This window comes from Mauremys mutica, chromosome 18, assembly GCF_020497125.1.
Source record: "Mauremys mutica isolate MM-2020 ecotype Southern chromosome 18, ASM2049712v1, whole genome shotgun sequence".
NCBI classification, from domain to species: Eukaryota; Metazoa; Chordata; order Testudines; family Geoemydidae; genus Mauremys; species Mauremys mutica.
The window spans coordinates 24,316,635-24,334,733 of NC_059089.1; the positions used below are offsets into that span (position 1 = coordinate 24,316,635).

Here is an 18,099-nt window from a genome sequence, read left to right on the forward strand (position 1 = left end):
AAGAAGGGGATAGATAATAAGACAGAAAATATCATGTTGCCTCTATATAAATCCATGGTATGCCCACATCTTGAATACTGAGTGTAGATGTGGTCACCCCATCTCAAAAAAGATATACTGGAATTGGAAAAGGTACAGAAAAGAGCAACAAAAATTATTAGGGGTATGGAACAACTTCCATATGAAGAAAGATTAATAAAACTGGGACTTTTCAGCTTGAAAAAGAGACAACTAAGGGAGGATATGATAAAGGTCTATAAAATCATGACTGGTTTGGGGAAAGTAAACAAGGAAGCGTTATTTACTCCTTCTCATAAGAACTAGGGGTCACCAAATGAAATTAATAGTTGGCAGGTTTAAAACAAACATAAAAGTATTTCTTCACACAACGCACATTCAATCTGTGGAATTCCTTGCCAGAGGATGTTGTAAAGACCAAGACACTAACAGAGTCCAAAAAAGAACTAGGTAAGTTCATGGAGGATACGTCTACTAATGGCTATAAGCTAGGGTGGGCAGGGATGGTGTCCCTAGCCTCTATTTGCCAGAAACTGGGAATAGGAGGCAGGGGATGGATCACTTGATGATTACCTGTTCTGTTCATTCCCTCTGAAGCACTTGGCATTGGCCACTGTCAGAAGACAGGATACTGGACTAGATGGACCATTTGTCTGACCCAGTATGGCCATTCTTATGTTCTTGTTTATAACTTCAGTTCATTTTATAATTGCAATGAGGCACTCTAGGCCCTAGAATCTAAGGTATGTATCTTTTTACCATAATTACAATCCTTAGTGCATGTGTATTTATGAGACAATGATTCCAACATTATTCTTCCTCATTGTATAATTAAGCTCCAACATAATAAATGTGAGCTATGCTACTTGTAGAAAAACAGATTTGAATTCTCATGTGTAAAGGATAAGTACCTGTTACTTTAGAGTCATCTGCATTAGCATTGGTTAGAAATGTAAGCCCAGCTGATCGGAACACATCAACATTGTTCTGCCCTCCTCCAGCACCACATCCAAGATCACTCTTTTCCAAATCTAACATTACCTGTTGAAAAAAGTAAGCCAGGAGCTCATTTCAATGTGAAATATATTATATGACTGAAGGGAGCATTATGGATCTGTGAGGATTAACAAGTCATTTAGCCAGTAAAATGAGACAAGTCTGACACAGAAATAGACTGTGTTCAGTGTTGTTATAGTCATGTCAATCCCAGGATATTAGAGAGACAAGGTGGGTGAGATAATATCTTTTATTGGACTGATTTCTGTTGGTGAGAGAGAAAAGCTTTCAAGCTTACACAGAGCTCTTCTTCAAGTCTGGGAATCTTACTCATATTGTATTTAGCTGTGACACTCTGAGTAAGATTCCCAGATCTGAAGATGAGCTCTGTGTAAGCTTGTCTCTTTCACCAACAGAATTTGATCCTATAAAAAATATTACCTGACCCACCTTGTCACACAAAAATACATTGTTATTTTTCTTTTCTTGTACTAAACTGTTGTGTAGTGCTGTTGTAAAATGTTAAACAGCAGCTACACTTGACTGCCGAGGTGGCATTCTTTCAGCTGCAGGTGAAGTGAATTCTACATAAATCTGTGAAAACAGAAATCCTAGGTTATCTACTGAACAAGAACATTACACGCAACAGAAATATGAGCTCCCACATTACTACTCTAGCAGCGTGCCTTAAAAACCTGGCCTGCAGGAATCACTACTAGGACTGAGGAGGGGAGTTCAGTCTCCATGTCTGTTCAATCACGGAGCTCTCCAAAAACAGAGCCAATCACTGTGGATTTTTTGATGACTGGAACTGGGCTAAGCCCCACAACTCATTTCCATAGGGCAAACAATAACTGAAAGACAACTATTTGTGATTACTATTGACCTCAGCTGGATTTGAACTAGTAACCTAGAGGTGAAAGGCTGTAAATCCCATCACCAAGACTTCTGAATGCATGCAACACAACACAAACTTTTAAACTACCACTATATTTTGTGACTATTACTTAACTCTTTCCATAGACCTCTTTCTTGTTTCTGTGATTCCATATATTGCCTTGTCGATAGATGACAAAGCAACAAAAGAACTGAACTGGGTTTTCATGTTAATTGATATAACCGTGCCAGGCTTATGAGAGTCTTGTTTTGATAATAACTGAACCTATAAAAGGAAAACAAATATGGGTTACTGAGACGGATGGCCAGAAAGGGTTAAGCATCCTGCAGGAATAATGACCCAAATTCAACCTTTAGAGACGTGTTAGAAAAGTATGTAAATGGTAATTAGGGCCATTCCATGTCAGATAGGCTAGAACTTTGAAATGCAAACCTATATTAGAAATTAGAGGTGATACTAATTGTATGTTTGTACTTATATCTTGTTAGAGGTTAACAATGTAACCAAACAGTCCCTGTCTATGCTGTATTCTGTTAATTCAGAGATCAAAAGGAAATCTTAAGATTTAAATTAACTATAAATACAGTAATATCACTGTATTCATCTTTCTTTGAAATGTCTAGCAAATCACCTACAAATGGTGGAAAACTGGCAATTGCCTTATATTAATCCCTGTAGCTAATTACTACTGATGCTTAAGCAGCAAAGAATCCTGTGGCACCTTATAGACTAACAGACGTTTTGCAGCATGAGCTTTCGTGGGTGAATACCCACTTCTTCGGATGCAAGTAGTGGAAATTTCCAGGGGCAGGTATATATAAGCAAGCAAGAAGCAAGCTAGAGATAACGAGGTTAGATCAATCAGGGAGGATGAGGCCCTGTTCTAGCAGTTGAGGTGTGAAAACCAAGGGAGGAGAAACTGGTTCTGTAATTGGCAAGCCAACAAATGCCACCCTTTTCTGGACCCGGGGCTCCCATCAGCAGAGGTGGCTGGGAGCCCCTGGGGCTCACGGGCAAATTAAAGGGCCCAGGGCTCCAGGCCCTTTACATCTCCACCACAGCTCCAACTGGGATTTAAAGGGCTCGGGCTCCCATGGCTGCGGGGAGCCCCAAGCCTTGCCGGGCTGGGACCAGGATTTAAAGGACCCGGAGCTCCTGCCACTGCGGGGAGCTCCGAGCCCTTTAAATCCCGGCCCTAGCCCGGCCGCCGAAGCTGTGGACGGGATTTAAAGGGCTTGGAGCTTCCCGCCGCTGCGGGGAGCCCAGAGCCCTTTTAATCCCGGCCGCTGAAGCCGGTGTGGTCCAGCACGGCGTACTGGCTCTTGCCGGTACACCGTACCAGACCGCACCGGCTTACTTTCACCTCTGCCCTGAATATAAACATTGGACTATAACCTATGGACTAATTCTGAAAGAACTCTTTGCAACTACAAAGCTCACCATCTCTACTATGAATCTGATCTCAGAACTATACTCATGTCATTATGCATACTGCTCTTTTAACCAATACTCTCTTTTCTTTTTTAATAAATTTTAGTTTAGTTAATAAGGATTGGCTCTAAGCATGTATTTGGGTAAGATCTGGAATATTCATTAGCCCGGGGAAGTAATGTCTCTAATCCTTTGGGATTGATAGAATTTATATGATGAATTAGATTTTCAGTAATCCTCATCATATTTGACTTGGGTGTCTGGGTGGAGGCCTAAGGCTGGGTTACTTTAAGGGAACTGTGCTGTTGGCTTATCAGTGAGGTATTATAGAAGCTGTTTTGTGCTGGTTTGGTAAATCTAAGTATAGGAATATCCTCTAGCTTTGGAGATTGTCTGCCCCATTCTTTGCAGTTTGCCTGAATTGAGTAACCTCAGTGCAACTCCCCTGGGACTCCGGTCACAGTTACTTTAAAAAAATTAAGAGATTTTAAGGCTGACACTTTAATGTTTGGGAAAACATCAGAGAATCTGTGCCGCTCTGAGAGTAGAATTTTGATGATAAAACAAATGCGTCGCTTAACTCGAGAATATTTATGGAACTTTTAATACACAGACACATACACTCACCTGGAGGCTATTGCCACACTTCTGTTCTATATTCAGCCAAACTGAATCAGCTACTAGTTCTGCAGTTTCCTCTCCAGTGACAATGTAGTAGACAAGGAGACGGGCTGAAGGAACCATTTCTTGTGTTAGCTGAAAGCTTAGATTTTCATAATCTGAGCTCACAATCCTCTCCTGAGTTCCAAAACTTACTATTTTCCCTTTGGATAATATCTATAAGATGAGGGCGGGGGAAAGAAAACAAAAAGAAAGTAACTAGTCCCAGCAAGTGTTCCTGACTCCCTAGAAAGTCACTTTGGCAAAGAGAAAGTTTGTAGATAATATACTATTTGTGTATCTTAACTGGTGAACAACAACAAAAAGGAAATTAAAAAAGTTAAATTTTACTTGTAGAAATACTTTTGCCCTTTTGTATTGATTTTTACATGAACTCAAACCACTTTGTAAACATTAATTAAGCCTCACAACAGCATGTAAATCTGGCATCTTTATCTTGAATTCAGAGAATACTAAGAATCAAGCATTTGAGATGTTTAACGTAGACTGTCTTAAATTAATGTAAAAGAGAGTTGTGTCAATTGAAATAGTATTGTTTGTTTTAATATGAACAGATTGTAATACAACTGAAAGTAGCATTTTTTATACCATACATACACCATCCTGTAAGCCCTTAGATACAATGTAATAGTGTAACTGAAAAAAATTAGGAGTCTAATATGTCAAGTTTTTGTTGGCAGCATGGGAAAGTTTATCTTCCCCTATTCAACGGACCAAATTTAGACCAGTGCAAGGAAAAGGACATAACTCCCCATTCCCAAACAGAAGTGGATATGCACTGCAAATGCTGTATTGATGAGTGCCCATAATCTTGCTCTAATCAACCATACACATACACACACAGCGCTCCTCAGAAGATTCTTGGTCCTAGGATCATGAACAATTTCCCTACATGAGTGTATGACTTCCAGGAAAAGTAAGCATGTCTCTCTTAGTGTTTGCTGAATGAGGGTCTTCAATCAGGAAACTGTCAAAAAATCAAGTCTACAAGCCCTTTGCTACTGACCACTGCTGCAATTCTTGTCTAGTGGTGCCATTCTTTGAAATGTTGGAGTTCTGTGGGACACTGACTTCACAAGGGACTTAACAAGTACTTGAGGCTGCTGACAAGCAATTAACACAATGCTGATACAAATGCAGACTGATTTTTCCTCTCATTTTTAAAAGTTCTCTCCATGTCAAAATTAATACAGGAGCAATGGGGGAAATGTGTGTTGCTGTCTGAGCAAAACCTGTTCTACAGCTAAATATAGGACTTTGATCTCTCTAGTGTTGTTGATCTGGCACCTTGTACTAAATTACAAAACAATGTTTTAATGTGAAAATACATCTGTTACTTACCAAATAGCTGTAGCGATGTATTTTATGAATATAGTGGCTATGTGGATACACGTTAATGCTCAAATAATCCCCTACATGTAGTAGTTTATAGTTTGAAGCCCAGTCAATGTACAGATAGCTTTTGCTGAGCGATGAGTATGCTTTTGCTTCATAGTTTCCAGTTGCCTGATTTTCTTCTGATAGACTTCCATCTGCAGTTTTTAGCTAAACATGATATAAAGTGCATAAGAAGATTTAATACCAAAAACACTCTGAAGTTTTGTACAATGCCTTTTATCCAGCATCTGAAAACCCTTCGTAATTAATCAAGTAAACCTGTGAATCAGGAATTATTAAAGTCACTTTGTCAATAGGTAAACAGAGTCCAAAAGAGGCTCATGGCCTGATTTCAAGAGAACTAAGCACTCACAGCTCTCAAGTCAATGATAAAGGAAGGATCAGAAGTCAGGCATGCTGACTCCCAAATGCATTCTTTACTTATGAAATTATACTTCCTCCTATTAAATAAATATTAAAATTAAAATGTAATATAATATGTATACAGGATGGATTAAGTGGTTCTGATAAAAATGACAGCCAACTCAAGCTTTTGTCTGAAATTTAACTCTGCACATTCTGGTTTCAGACAGATGCTGAAATCCCAAAATACCATGAGACACTATTTTGTCCCTCTGTTTGAGATGGTCAATGAACAATGAACAAAGGGAAATTCTATGAGAAAGCCTGCTTTGGGTAATTTCTAGGCCGAGATAAATTGGTTAATGTTTATTTGGATAACCAGTATCTGAAGTTTTGGGTGTTTATATGAACTGAACCTTTTGAATTAGGTGATCATCTTTAATATATAGACAAATCAATTTCAACCATTTCATATTTTCTTTTATAAAAAACTGTCAAATCCAAATAAGTAAAAAAAAAAAAAAACCAACAGTAAAGATTTATATATGTATACATATAAGTAGAGAGGAAAAAGGTCAACAACATATTGAAAGCTACTGTCATTTTGATCAGATGCCTCCAAAATGGGAAAAAGCACTTTGAGGATTTTTATTGTTAAGCAATTCATTTGGATTTTTTAATTTTAATTTTAAAAGTCTATTACAACTAATTAGGATACACACCTATATCTGTATTTGGATTTGTTTTGTCTTCATTTCCTCTTTTCCTCACTGTTGTCAGCAAGGGATTAGTTTCAAAACAGTTTAATATACAAGTAACTTTCCTCTAAAGCAGTCTTATTCGGTAGTATTGAATATTTGTCACAATACCCCTGTTAGATTATAAAATTGTCAATTTTTCTAATCTACTGGTTTTGTGTGTAAAAAGTTCCCATCTGTATTGCAGACTGGCCAAAGTAAACAGTCGGAGAGTACATACTGTGAAAGAAATACAGGAGTGAGAAGAATTTAACTCACTTGAAATTCCAGTGCTTTGCTAGCAGATGGAATATTAACCACAAATAAAGCAGTTCCATCATTCATGCTTGTTTTTCTTGTCCCAGCATCTGAGCCTTCTTGTACCAACGTAGTTGACTCCATTTGCTCATCAAATACATTTGCACTGAGAATTACAGGGAGGTTCCCCACAGGCTGGTCCAATGTATCCTTTACCTGAACCTGATCATTAGAACAGAGAAACTTTGCTATAAAAATGCTATAAAATTCTTCAAATGTGAGCATAAGCATGAGTACCTCGGCAGAAACAGTTTGTCCACCTGTCACAGTACTTCAAGAGAGTAAATGGTCAGGCAGATCTCAAGTAACATGCATTAAAAAAACATTATATGTTATAGCATACAACCATATTGTTTATGTTAACTAACCTTGATGAAGAATGGAAGACCGGGCTTCACAAATAGAGGCGTAGCAACCAAGTTCAATTTGTAGGGAGATAGCGCATATCTGACTCCAGCAAATTCACTTTCTTCGCTAAGTCCACCTAACAAAAAAAACATTTTTCTTTTGAGAAGTGTCTTCCAGGGATCCCATTTTCTCCCTCAAAAGTCCTATTTCATGGCAACCCACACCATTTGTGGGCCTGAGGAGTCTTTGCACTCAAGGATCAAGCTTTTATCAATATGAAATTAAGTGAATAAAAACCTTAAAAGCTTTTAAAAAAACATGTAAAATTGTGCTGGTGATGTTAAGTCATCCTTCTCGTATCCTTTTCGTAAAGGAGATTTCTGAACACAAAAGAAGATCTTCAGCCAGGAACCATGCCTAAACTTTGTATTTTATTCAGATTTTCACATAAGTATGTTCAAATGAGGGACTAAAAAACCAAAACCCTACCTGTAGATTCCAACACTGTTACAGCAATATACAGGTATGACCCATCTAACTCTTCTAGGCTTTGGTAGCCTATTTCCTTAACTGCATTTTTACTATTAAAATCGACCTCTGCAACTCCATCAACTATCTGGCAATAAAACAAAAATAAAGATAAACAAATTATGCTGCTGTGCATAGTTCAAAAATAATCTCCAAAGACATGGTTTACAGCGTCTGTCTCAGATGTGCACATGCACAAAATCTATTTATAGCAGAGACCAAGGATAAGAAATTCTAACAAAAGGAGAACAGAGTTGCTTCCCTGAAAATTAACCAAGCGATAGTAGATGTTCCAAATTGTGTCCTTGAAGCCAGCAAGAACTAAGAGCACTACATATCCAAGCAATCTTCTCTGAGATCCTTCCTGTCCCATGAGCAAAGGAAGAAAGAAGGCAGATGATTCTGGAAGTGCTCCAAGAGCTAAGTAAGTGGAGGGCTCTGGTTTTGTGGAACATTGGTCCACCTTCTGTGAGGAGACGGGGCGGTATAGCTTGGATAGCCTCCACCTCCATAGAAGGAAGACCAATCTTCCCAGTGATAGGCTGGCTGGAGTAGTCAGGAGGAGGTTAAATTAATAACAAAAGGGAAAGGTAAGACATGAGCACTCAGCACAAAATCAAGATTGAGAACAAAATTAATCAAGGAACCAAAGAACATCAAGAGAAGAAATTTTTGAATTGCCCATATACCAATGACAGGAGCCTGGGAACAAACAAGAGGAATTGGAATTGCTCATTTTTAAGCATAAATTGAATCTAGTTGGTATTACTGAAACCTGGTGAGATGATTTGCATGACTGGAATGTTAAAATCAATGGTTATAACCTATTTAGAATCAAGTGGGCAAAAGAGGAGGGCAAGTGGCACTCTAGGCCCAGGCTGCTGTGGGAAACTGCAGACCCTCCACCTTCCCTGGGCAAGGGACCAGGGTGCCCAAGAGCAGCCCCCACCACATGTACCCAACCCCCGGGTCATGCCACCCAGGGCAGATGAAGGATCCGGGGCTCCCCACAGCAGCCCGGGCTCCCTGGACAGCTTTTACTATGGCCTGTCTTTGGCTTCCAGCGGGGCCTCAGAGGAAAGAGGAGGGGCAGAGGGCAGGGCCCACCTCAGCCCCCACTTCGGAAAGGCTGGTGCCACTACCAGGGGCTGCACTTCATGGCAGGGGAGCTGATCATCTTATCAGCTCTCCCGTCGCAAAGAGCAGCCATTGCTGCCACGGCTGCGCTGTGCCTGCCCAAGACTACTATGTCCATGTTAAAAAGAGGGAAGGCATGTCCCTCCCATTTTTAAAAGTGTGAGGGGCGGGGCATGGCCCCTTTGCCTCCCTTCCCCCAGTTCTGGAGCCCCTGTCTCGAGTAGGAATAGAGAAGTTATTTTACCTCTGTATTTGGCACTGGTGAGACAATTATGGAACTGTGTCCAGTTCTGTTGCCCACAATTCAAGAAGGAAGTTAATAAATTGGAAATGGTTCAGAAAAGAGTGACGAGAATAATTAAAGGATTAGAAAACATGCCTCAAAGAGCTCAGTGTATTTAGCTTAACAAAGAGAAGGTTAAGAGATTACTGGATTACAGTAGGGCTCTTCAATCTAGCAGAGAAAGGTAGAACATAATCCACTGGCTGGAAGTCAAATATAGACAAATCTAGATTGGACGTAAGATGTACATTTTTAACAGTGAAAGTAATTAATCATTGGAAAAAAACTTACCCAAAGGTCATGGTGGATTCTCCATCACCAATAATTTATTAAATCATGTCTGGATATTTTTCTAAAATATCTGTTCTAGAAATTATTTGGGGGAAGTTCTATGGCCTGTGTTTCACAGGAGGTAAGACTAGATGATCTTGGCCTTGGAATCTATGAATCTATGCAGAGGGAGCATCATCATTCACTCAAAAGGAGAGACTGATTTCTGTCACGACTGAATGACTGAGCCAAAAAGCTAGACTAACCTGAGAGGAGAAAGACAACTCCAAATTTAGCCAAGGTCTTGTTAAAAAATTAATATTATTACAATTAATTCTGTATTGGATTTCCTTCATTTGCTTTTTAATCATCAGTGTAAATATTATTTCATGGAAACTTATAGTCACACATTATTTACTTAAATGGCCAATTGAGCCAAACTGAAACTGCTTTCTGTCTGTCTGAGACATCATCCTCTAAGTTTCAGTCCAAGGTGAAGTTTTATGCCTCTGATAACAGGGGTGTTAATGGATGTAGGGATGTAAATAGGGTTTAAAAATAGTAACCATCTAATCTATTAAAATTCTATTGGCTAAGCGGTTAACCATTAAGGAGTTCACATAGGCGGGGAACTAGGGGAAGGAGGGTGCTGCAGCATCCCGTTTTATGCGGGGCTCCGCTGCTGCTTGCGCCCGTCATCCTGGCCCAGGTCTCTGCTGCCTCCCTGTGCCTGGAGTCCTGGCCCCGGCAGCTGCCTCCCAGAGTCCCGGCCACCAGCATGGCCCAGGTCTCTGCTGCCTCCCCACGCCCAGGGTCCCGGCTACTGTCTGGACCACACCCAGGGGCCTGGCTGCTGGGACTCCAGATGTGGGGGGCAGCAAAGTTTAATCGTTAACCAAAACCGATAAGAATGTGCTTATTGGTTAACCAGTTAAACTTTTACATCCCTAATGGATGTATTGACTTTAAATAACTGAGAGTGCAAACCACTGCATTGGCCTGCAGTGGCCTGCTCCCACTCCCATTCAATTCCATGGAAAGACTTCAATGGAAGCTATATCAGGCTTGAACTCAATAAAAATGGCTTAGCTTTTTCTTACCTCAGTTACGTACATTGCTCTTTTCATCATCTTTTTTTCAGTTCCTTCAATTATTCCAAAACGCATATAAACATCTGCCCTGGTGACCTTCTTATTATAAAAATACCTTGCGAACAATAAAAATACTCCTTTAAAGTTGTTATTGCAATGGACGCAGAAAAACTGAACATAAAATATCATATGCACTTATTTTTAATAAGCAGTCAGGCTCTGAACAACAGGTGGCATGGGAAAGAGATGTTCTTGTATGTATCTCTGTCAAACCGTTCTGACCAACATACAAATCACTGTTGATAAGTATTGAAGGAAAGTGCAGCCATTCCTATTCCATTGCAGAAAGGACTTCAGTGATATGACTTTTTGAGGAGAAGGCAGTCAAAGGGAAAAAGATGGAAGGACCTTTCAGGTACATCTAGCCTGCAGCTGGGGCCATACCTCTCAGCCTGGGTAGACAGACATGCTCTAGTTCTGCTCAAGCTAGTGAACTAAAAATAGCAGTGTGGACACTGCAGCATGGGCTTGCCACATAAATATCGATCCAGCAGGTCAGGCAAGCTTGTACTCAGGTGGCTAGCCCCAGCTGCAACATTCATGCTGCTATTTTTAGTGGATTAGATTGAACAGAGGTAGCACATTATCTACTCAGGCTGGGCAGCATGCTCCCTGCCGAAGTGTAGACATATCCTTAGAGACTGGCGGATTCTTTCCACTGAAGTGAAGAAAAGACCCCCCCAAAAAAAATTAAAATCAAGACCAAATCTCCTTACCTAGCTTTAATAGTAATCCTGAATGTCTCAAATTTCTCAGAACTAATTATGTTCTTTTCTGGTTCTATGGAGATGAAAAAACTTGGCATTGCTGAAAATTAAGCAGAAAGTTAAATATAACAACTGAAATGTCATTTTAAATATTAAGCAATATCAACATGAAAAGATGTCATTGACAATGGTCCAACGAATCAAATGTATGTTTAAAAAGATTTTAATTGCATACTTAAAGGGATTGAAAAATAAGGCTATTACTTTCTTACTTAATATTCAGAATTGAAAAACCCAGGAACAATCCTATATTACCATATTCTTTTACTTCAAATTTTGCAACAGCAGAAGTTGTGAAACTCTTTTTGTACTTGGCTTCAATCTTCCAGACACCATACCTATAAAAAATATGACATTTTAAAGATGAAAATTAATTTTTTCATCCAATAATATAGTTTTTATGTTAATAATTCTAATTTGGAGACTGCTTCAATAAATAATCTACAGTTTTGAGTGTTTTTTGTGAGAGAAAAGCCAGCACAAAGCTGCACATATGTTCCTATCCTAGTCATGAAGGCAAACCTTGACTAGGTTCCTTTTTAACCCATGTACTACAACTGTCTTGTCTTCAGTAAAGTTGTAACAAGGGTTAGTTACCATACGTTACTTTAAGATGGGTTAAAGGTACATCTTTCCACAGCCTTAAGATTTATCTAAACTAGATTTTTTATTTAGAGTTGACTGATTGCTAATTAACTTGAGGTAGTTGTAATATTTGTAATGCCTAGTTTAGACACTCCCCAGATGCTTGCACTTTATCCTGAAACAAACATTTGGGGTTAGGGCTGGACCAAAGCGCATGTGTTAAACTGTATCCATGTCTACACCAGGAAAATGTGTATTGTTAACACATGTTAAAATGCTAATGTGGATAAGGCAAGTTGTAGTTATAACATGGTAGCTGGTTGAGATGTTAAAAATACACCTTTTTTCCTTATAATGACAAAGTCTGTGTGTCGATCTACTAATAAACAGCTCTTGCAGACAGACTGCATCTTAAACTGCAAGCTGTCAGTTTTTGGTTAAGTGTGTTAGGAAAAGATGTATTTTTAACACGTTATCTGATCAAGTAAATCCTCCAAAGGGGACTTGTAGAACTCCAGCTGGGTCTGGTACGTGTCTGGGTTCACAGGCACTAACACAATACAAACAAATAATTAATAATAATGAGTACCGTAGAACCTCAGTTATGAACACATCAGAAATGGAGACTGTTCGTAACTCTGAAATGTTCATAACTCTGAACAAAACATTATGGTTGTTCTTTCAAAAGTTTACAACTGCACATTGACTTAACATAGCTTTAACCCTCAATTTAAATGAAACAAGCACAGAAACAGTTTCCTTACCTTGCCAAATCTTTTTTTTAAATCTTTCCCTTTATTTTTTTGTAGTTTACGTTTAACACAGCACTGTACAATATTTGCCTTTTTTTTTTTTTTGGTCTCTGCTGCTAACTGATTGCATACTTCCAGTTCCAAACGAGGAGTGTGGTTGACTGGTCAGTTTGTAACTCTGGTGTTTGTAACTCTGAGGTTCTATTGTACATAAAATCAGTGCCTGAAATCACTGGGGTTTATGTTACCCAATCCAAATGATGTAAGGCTAGTGTTATGAGAAACCCAAGACCTGACAGGGATGTGAAATCAGGTTTTTAAAATGACCGAAAATACTGTTCACTTTTTCTAGTGGAAAGAAAATTGGTTAAAATACTCTGCTCTAAATCTCCATGAGTACCACTTTGTCCACCCAGTGTACTTGCAGCACCCCCTACAGGATTCAAGGAAAATGAGGTGGCATATATTTTGGATTTTATTACTGCAAAAATATATCTGTTCTTGCCACATAATATCTTTCTATCCCTACTACACTCACACAGATTACATAGAGAAAAAACAACAACAAATTCCCTGTTTAAATGTTCATACACCTACTTTCAAACTATAACTAGCACTAGTGTTTGAGTATATCTAAAAGTTCTTCCTTCTGAAAATCATTGAGTCTTTGACCTCCTGCCTGACTTGGAGTGGAGAGAAGTCTATAGTTTTTTTAAATTTTCTCAGGCACTGGACCATGACAGGCCTATCATTGTGCTATAATTGCAGCTTTATCCATCAGTATCTTCATCTGTCACTTCTCCCTACTCCCTGTTTCCACTGTGGCATTTTCCATATATATCAGAAAGACCAGAAAGTAAGCCTCTTATACAGCTACTGTTAATGTTGCTTTCTAATCTGATTGATAGGAAGAGAGGGCATGGCTATTATTGCCCTTATAGCATGGCTGATATACACAATACCAAGAACTCCTCCTCCTTCCCTTCCCATTTAGCAGATCCCCCTCCTAAGTAAATTCACCCGCCCCTGAAAACACCCGCTGCAGAACTAACATGACATTTGCTGCCATCATATTCACTCTGCTTATGTTACAGCCATTCTCCCACACAGTCTGTATTGTCTGTTTAGACAATATTGTCTCATTATTTCCTTGTACTTCTGTGTGTAGCCATCTGTGGTCTCTTGTCTTATACATAGATTGTAAACACTTGTGGGCAAAGAGTGTCTTTATGTTCTGTGTCTGTACAGAACCTAGCACAGAGGGGATCCATGTTTCAGGCTCCTGGGCACTACAATAATACAAATAATAAATAATAACAGTAATAATAATAATGATTAGAAATTTCCAGTTCCATGTAACTCAAGTACCCCCATATCAGTAAAATGCAGTTTCAAAGTCTTTGAGAAATGGCATTAACAAGGAATGTTTAAAACAAACATAAGTCTACTTAGGATTAGAAGGAATCTTGAAGTCAGGAAAAGATAAAATTCCAGTAAAGTCTTCCTCTTCTATAATATCCACTTTTACTCCTTCTGGATCCTTTAGATCAAAACAGAAAAAAAAAGTTACAGACAGTTGAATATCACATGCTCATGTGGCACATTTAGAGGAGAGTTAGTCTTTAGTGACTTCAGTGGGAGCATGATCAGGATCATTTTTTCTTTGGATTTTGTCCATTTCACAGAACAGAAAACAAACCTTTTTCTGAAACAATTCATATGCTGAAACTGCATCTTAATTTTATAGACTCTTCCACCAACATGTAGAACTCCTCAGTTTGATGCATTGAGATTTTAACTACACAAAATTAAGACCTAATTCCAAAAAACAAATGCATACGAATAATTTTACACACAAAGGTAATCTCACTAATATTAATTGGACTGCTCCCAGGCATGAAGTTAATCATGTGCTTAAAAGTTTTCAGGATCATGCCCTAACTTTGAAATTGAATCCTCTCATGAAATGTGTGATACAGGAGTTAAAACAGCAGTAAACTGTGAAGGTGCCACAAGACTCTTTGCTGCTTTTTTGGGAATGACTAACTCACCAGAATTTGAAACTCTGGCAAAACATCTGACTGGGGCTCCAATAATTAAATTAATTTAAAATATAGTTATCACACGATGCTCAATATTATCACTATTATATTACTGTGGTAATGACACTAAAGCAAATATTGAGACTATTGATTCCTTTGCATTTGAAAGGAAAGAAATGGCAACACCAAAAAACAACTTATATGCAATGAAAGCTCTCCCACAAATCCTTTCCTTAGAGATAAGTGGTAAATCAGTTTTTTCCACTGAGGCTACTGTGCTGAGCTCTGCTCAACTGTGCCAAGTCACTTTTAGGACTTCCAAAAGGTTATTAAATTGCAATAGCAGTTCACTGACAAGCACTGTTAATTTTCTAAAATATGTGGAGATCAATCATTTTCCATACTACAGCAGAGTGGTTTAATATTGAACTATAGTCTCTTTATGGTCTCCAAAATGCCAGTATTAAATTAAATTGCAACAGACTCACCACAAAAGTTAAGACAGTTTCTCTTCGGGCTGGCTTCAGTTCTTCATTCAAAGAATAAACCCTGACTTTCACTGTAAGAATTATTTATAACAAATTTTAAAAAGTTCAAATAACCTTAAACTTCTATACATATTTATTCCTAAAAATCTTTAGTATTAAAAGGATATTCTTGATTTGTTGCATATCTGAAACCCACACTACAAAAATACATTGAGCCATTTATTCATGCTATCAACATAAATAGACAGATTTTGCACTAACAACTGCTTCAGATTAAATCATTAAAATCCATAATAAATTCTTTAACTTCCATGATCCCACCATTCCATTTTTCTGTGGGAGGAGACTGCTATAAAGTCAGTCTCAACAAAGATAGTAATCCAATTCATTTTTTCAATGAAGTATTTCTTCAATAATATTTTTTAACATATTTTCAGCAAAGATCTCTCTCTTGTCCTATGTGCCTCAGTTTACTCATGTGTTAAACACTTCATGGTGTAAGGTGGAGAGCAGGACTGAAGGAAGGAATTTTGCAAGAAATAATTAGTTTATAAAGTGCTAACACACTGCAAATTATTATTTTGATGTTCATATATACTGTCTGCTTAGATAGTAAGCAATTGGTGAAAATCCAGCAATGTGTTTTATCGTTTAAAGTAAATTTAAATCCTAATTCCTTGGCAACATAGACTAACTTTAAAGCTTTAAGCCAAACAGAAAAAACAGGCATTACTGTACCTGATTGATCAGGAGTATAAATGGGTTTGTCCGTCTGAATAAAGAGAAATCCATTTTTATAGGTAACTGGCATTTTTTTCTCTCTTGTAAAATGTGAAGAACTAGCTTCCAGATACACATACAGGACTGAACTTGCTGATGTTGGCAAATCTTTTGGTTGAATCTGCGAGGGATTGTGGGGAGAGACAAATAAATATTGGTAAATATTAAAATAATCAAACTATGACTTTCCCATGCATTTTTTGTTGAATAGAATATCTGAATGATAATTAGCATTCTGTTGTTAATTATTTACTAAATACGTTCAACACCAGCATCATGAAGGAATTTCTTCTCCATGTACACAATGTATAAATGGTCATGAGCATTACACTGGGGTTCACCTTCTTCTGAGGCACCATTTACTGGCCTTTCCAGAGGTAAAATACGTGACTAGAGGGACCAACATACAGTTACTGTATAACTCATTCAAATTCCATTTCACTCCAAGGGTGAAATTATGGCCCCATCAAAATTAATGGGAGCTTTGCCACTGACTTCAACAGGGCCTTAATTTCACCCCTAAACTAGTCAGCATGTTTTCTTAGATTGAGCACACAATTAATCAAACTTGTCCATATCCATTGTTTCTCCCTTATTTAACTTTTCCTTTTTTTTCTTTTTAAAGGCTTAGTTAGTTGGATGCTTTAGCATCTCTAATATCATTAGTTCAATAAAAAATATAGAACACAACATGTCTGTCTGGTCCATGGAAACAAAGAACATGTTTGGATAACTGATGTGATCATCAACATGGTAATTAGACAATTGAGAGAGATGACCATAGGCATTAAAGATAATTAAAGCAATAGAGCAATATTCTTTTGGAACAATGATTCCTATACTAAAACAAATTATTTTTATATTAAAACTTGAACAAACCTTTTTTCTTGCTTATTTTTTTTATCTCTTTGTGCACAGTTGCACCAGTGGAAGAAAGGGTGTGAAAACACTACAGAAAAATATCACTTTGAAAGAACAAAATTTATATTCATACTTTTTTTTATTTTTGGCACCTTATTCTCCACTCTATTATACCAGTTTTATACTTTCATAGCTGAGGATTTCAAAAGAATTACACTTGCACAAAACGGGTGTAGCAGACTGGAGAATCAGGCCCTTTCTCTTCACAATTAAAGAAACTGGATACTCATCATAGTGGAGTCAATCCAACCTATTTTTTACAGTCAAATGCAAGCGTAAGAGAAAACAAGAACTGTTTTGAATACATACTGTTAAGGTTACAGAGTCTTGGAATTTGTTGGCTGGAGATAACTGAGCGTGGCCAGAAGCATAAGTAGTATGCTTATCTGGAAAACTTTTAATAGAGATGCTGACAGGAAATGCAGTCTCATATCCAAAAGCTTGAATTACCACTTTCTCAGATGCTAAAACACGAAAGATCTTTGGTGCTGTAATAACATATCTATAAAATTTAAAAAAAAAAACACAGACAATGGAACTGTCAGTTTCTTTTGTACTTATTATTTTAATTTAAAATTAACTTAAAGGTATACAGTCAAAGCTGACAGGCTACAGATTTGATCTACTTCTATTTATACTGACATTTTCTATTAAAAATGTCTCCTGGATAGTAAAAAAAAAAATTACAAAATAGGGATTCAACAAGAGATCCACATTTACGAAGAGTTATCATTTCCTTCAGTACGTGCCTGGTTGTGGGAAGTTCAGTATGCTTATAACGCAGCATACAGCTAGTTCTTTCTAAAAAGAAACCCCTGACACAATTCTAAAGTTCACCCCTGTATCAAACAAAGCCTAATCCTTGTCATCAGAAGATCTGGTAATTGCAGTAGATTTTATAAATTATAGACAGGAACAATGTTTGAAAGGCTGATCTCCTGATAAACATTTTTTTAAAATGCAAATTATTTTTTGTGATAGAGGTTCCTTCAAGCGCTTTTGAAAAAGTAGATGGTATAGGTGTCAGACAAAACTATTCCGATTAGAACTCTCTTTGTTTCAAGTCAATATATATTGTGATATTTAAAGTAACCTGGTAAAATAATAGGTGCAAAAAACCCTCAAACAAACCCCAATCCTATCCTGTGAAAACTTACACACATGATTAACTTTAATATTTTGAGTACTCCTGTTGAAATCAACGAAACTATACTTGAACGTGTACATA

The 18,099-nt window shown here is 37.8% G+C and overlaps 1 protein-coding gene across 2 annotated transcripts in view; it reads right to left on the reverse strand.

Annotated features, from left to right (window-relative positions):
* C5 (complement C5) overlaps window positions 1–18,099 on the reverse strand; it is a 50,706-nt gene that overhangs the window by 32,224 nt on the left and 383 nt on the right. For both annotated transcript variants that reach the window (XM_044992495.1, XM_044992496.1), the window contains exons 2-15: window positions 17,181–17,373; window positions 15,909–16,071; window positions 15,171–15,241; window positions 14,089–14,180; window positions 11,559–11,641; window positions 11,253–11,343; window positions 10,486–10,591; window positions 7,657–7,783; window positions 7,188–7,303; window positions 6,781–6,981; window positions 5,366–5,569; window positions 3,971–4,180; window positions 2,027–2,176; window positions 930–1,059 (exon numbers count right to left, since the gene is read on the reverse strand). In XM_044992495.1, coding sequence (XP_044848430.1) covers window positions 930–1,059; window positions 2,027–2,176; window positions 3,971–4,180; window positions 5,366–5,569; window positions 6,781–6,981; window positions 7,188–7,303; window positions 7,657–7,783; window positions 10,486–10,591; window positions 11,253–11,343; window positions 11,559–11,641; window positions 14,089–14,180; window positions 15,171–15,241; window positions 15,909–16,071; window positions 17,181–17,373 — 1,937 coding nt within the window. The remainder of the gene's footprint in view (window positions 1–929; window positions 1,060–2,026; window positions 2,177–3,970; window positions 4,181–5,365; window positions 5,570–6,780; window positions 6,982–7,187; window positions 7,304–7,656; window positions 7,784–10,485; window positions 10,592–11,252; window positions 11,344–11,558; window positions 11,642–14,088; window positions 14,181–15,170; window positions 15,242–15,908; window positions 16,072–17,180; window positions 17,374–18,099) is intronic.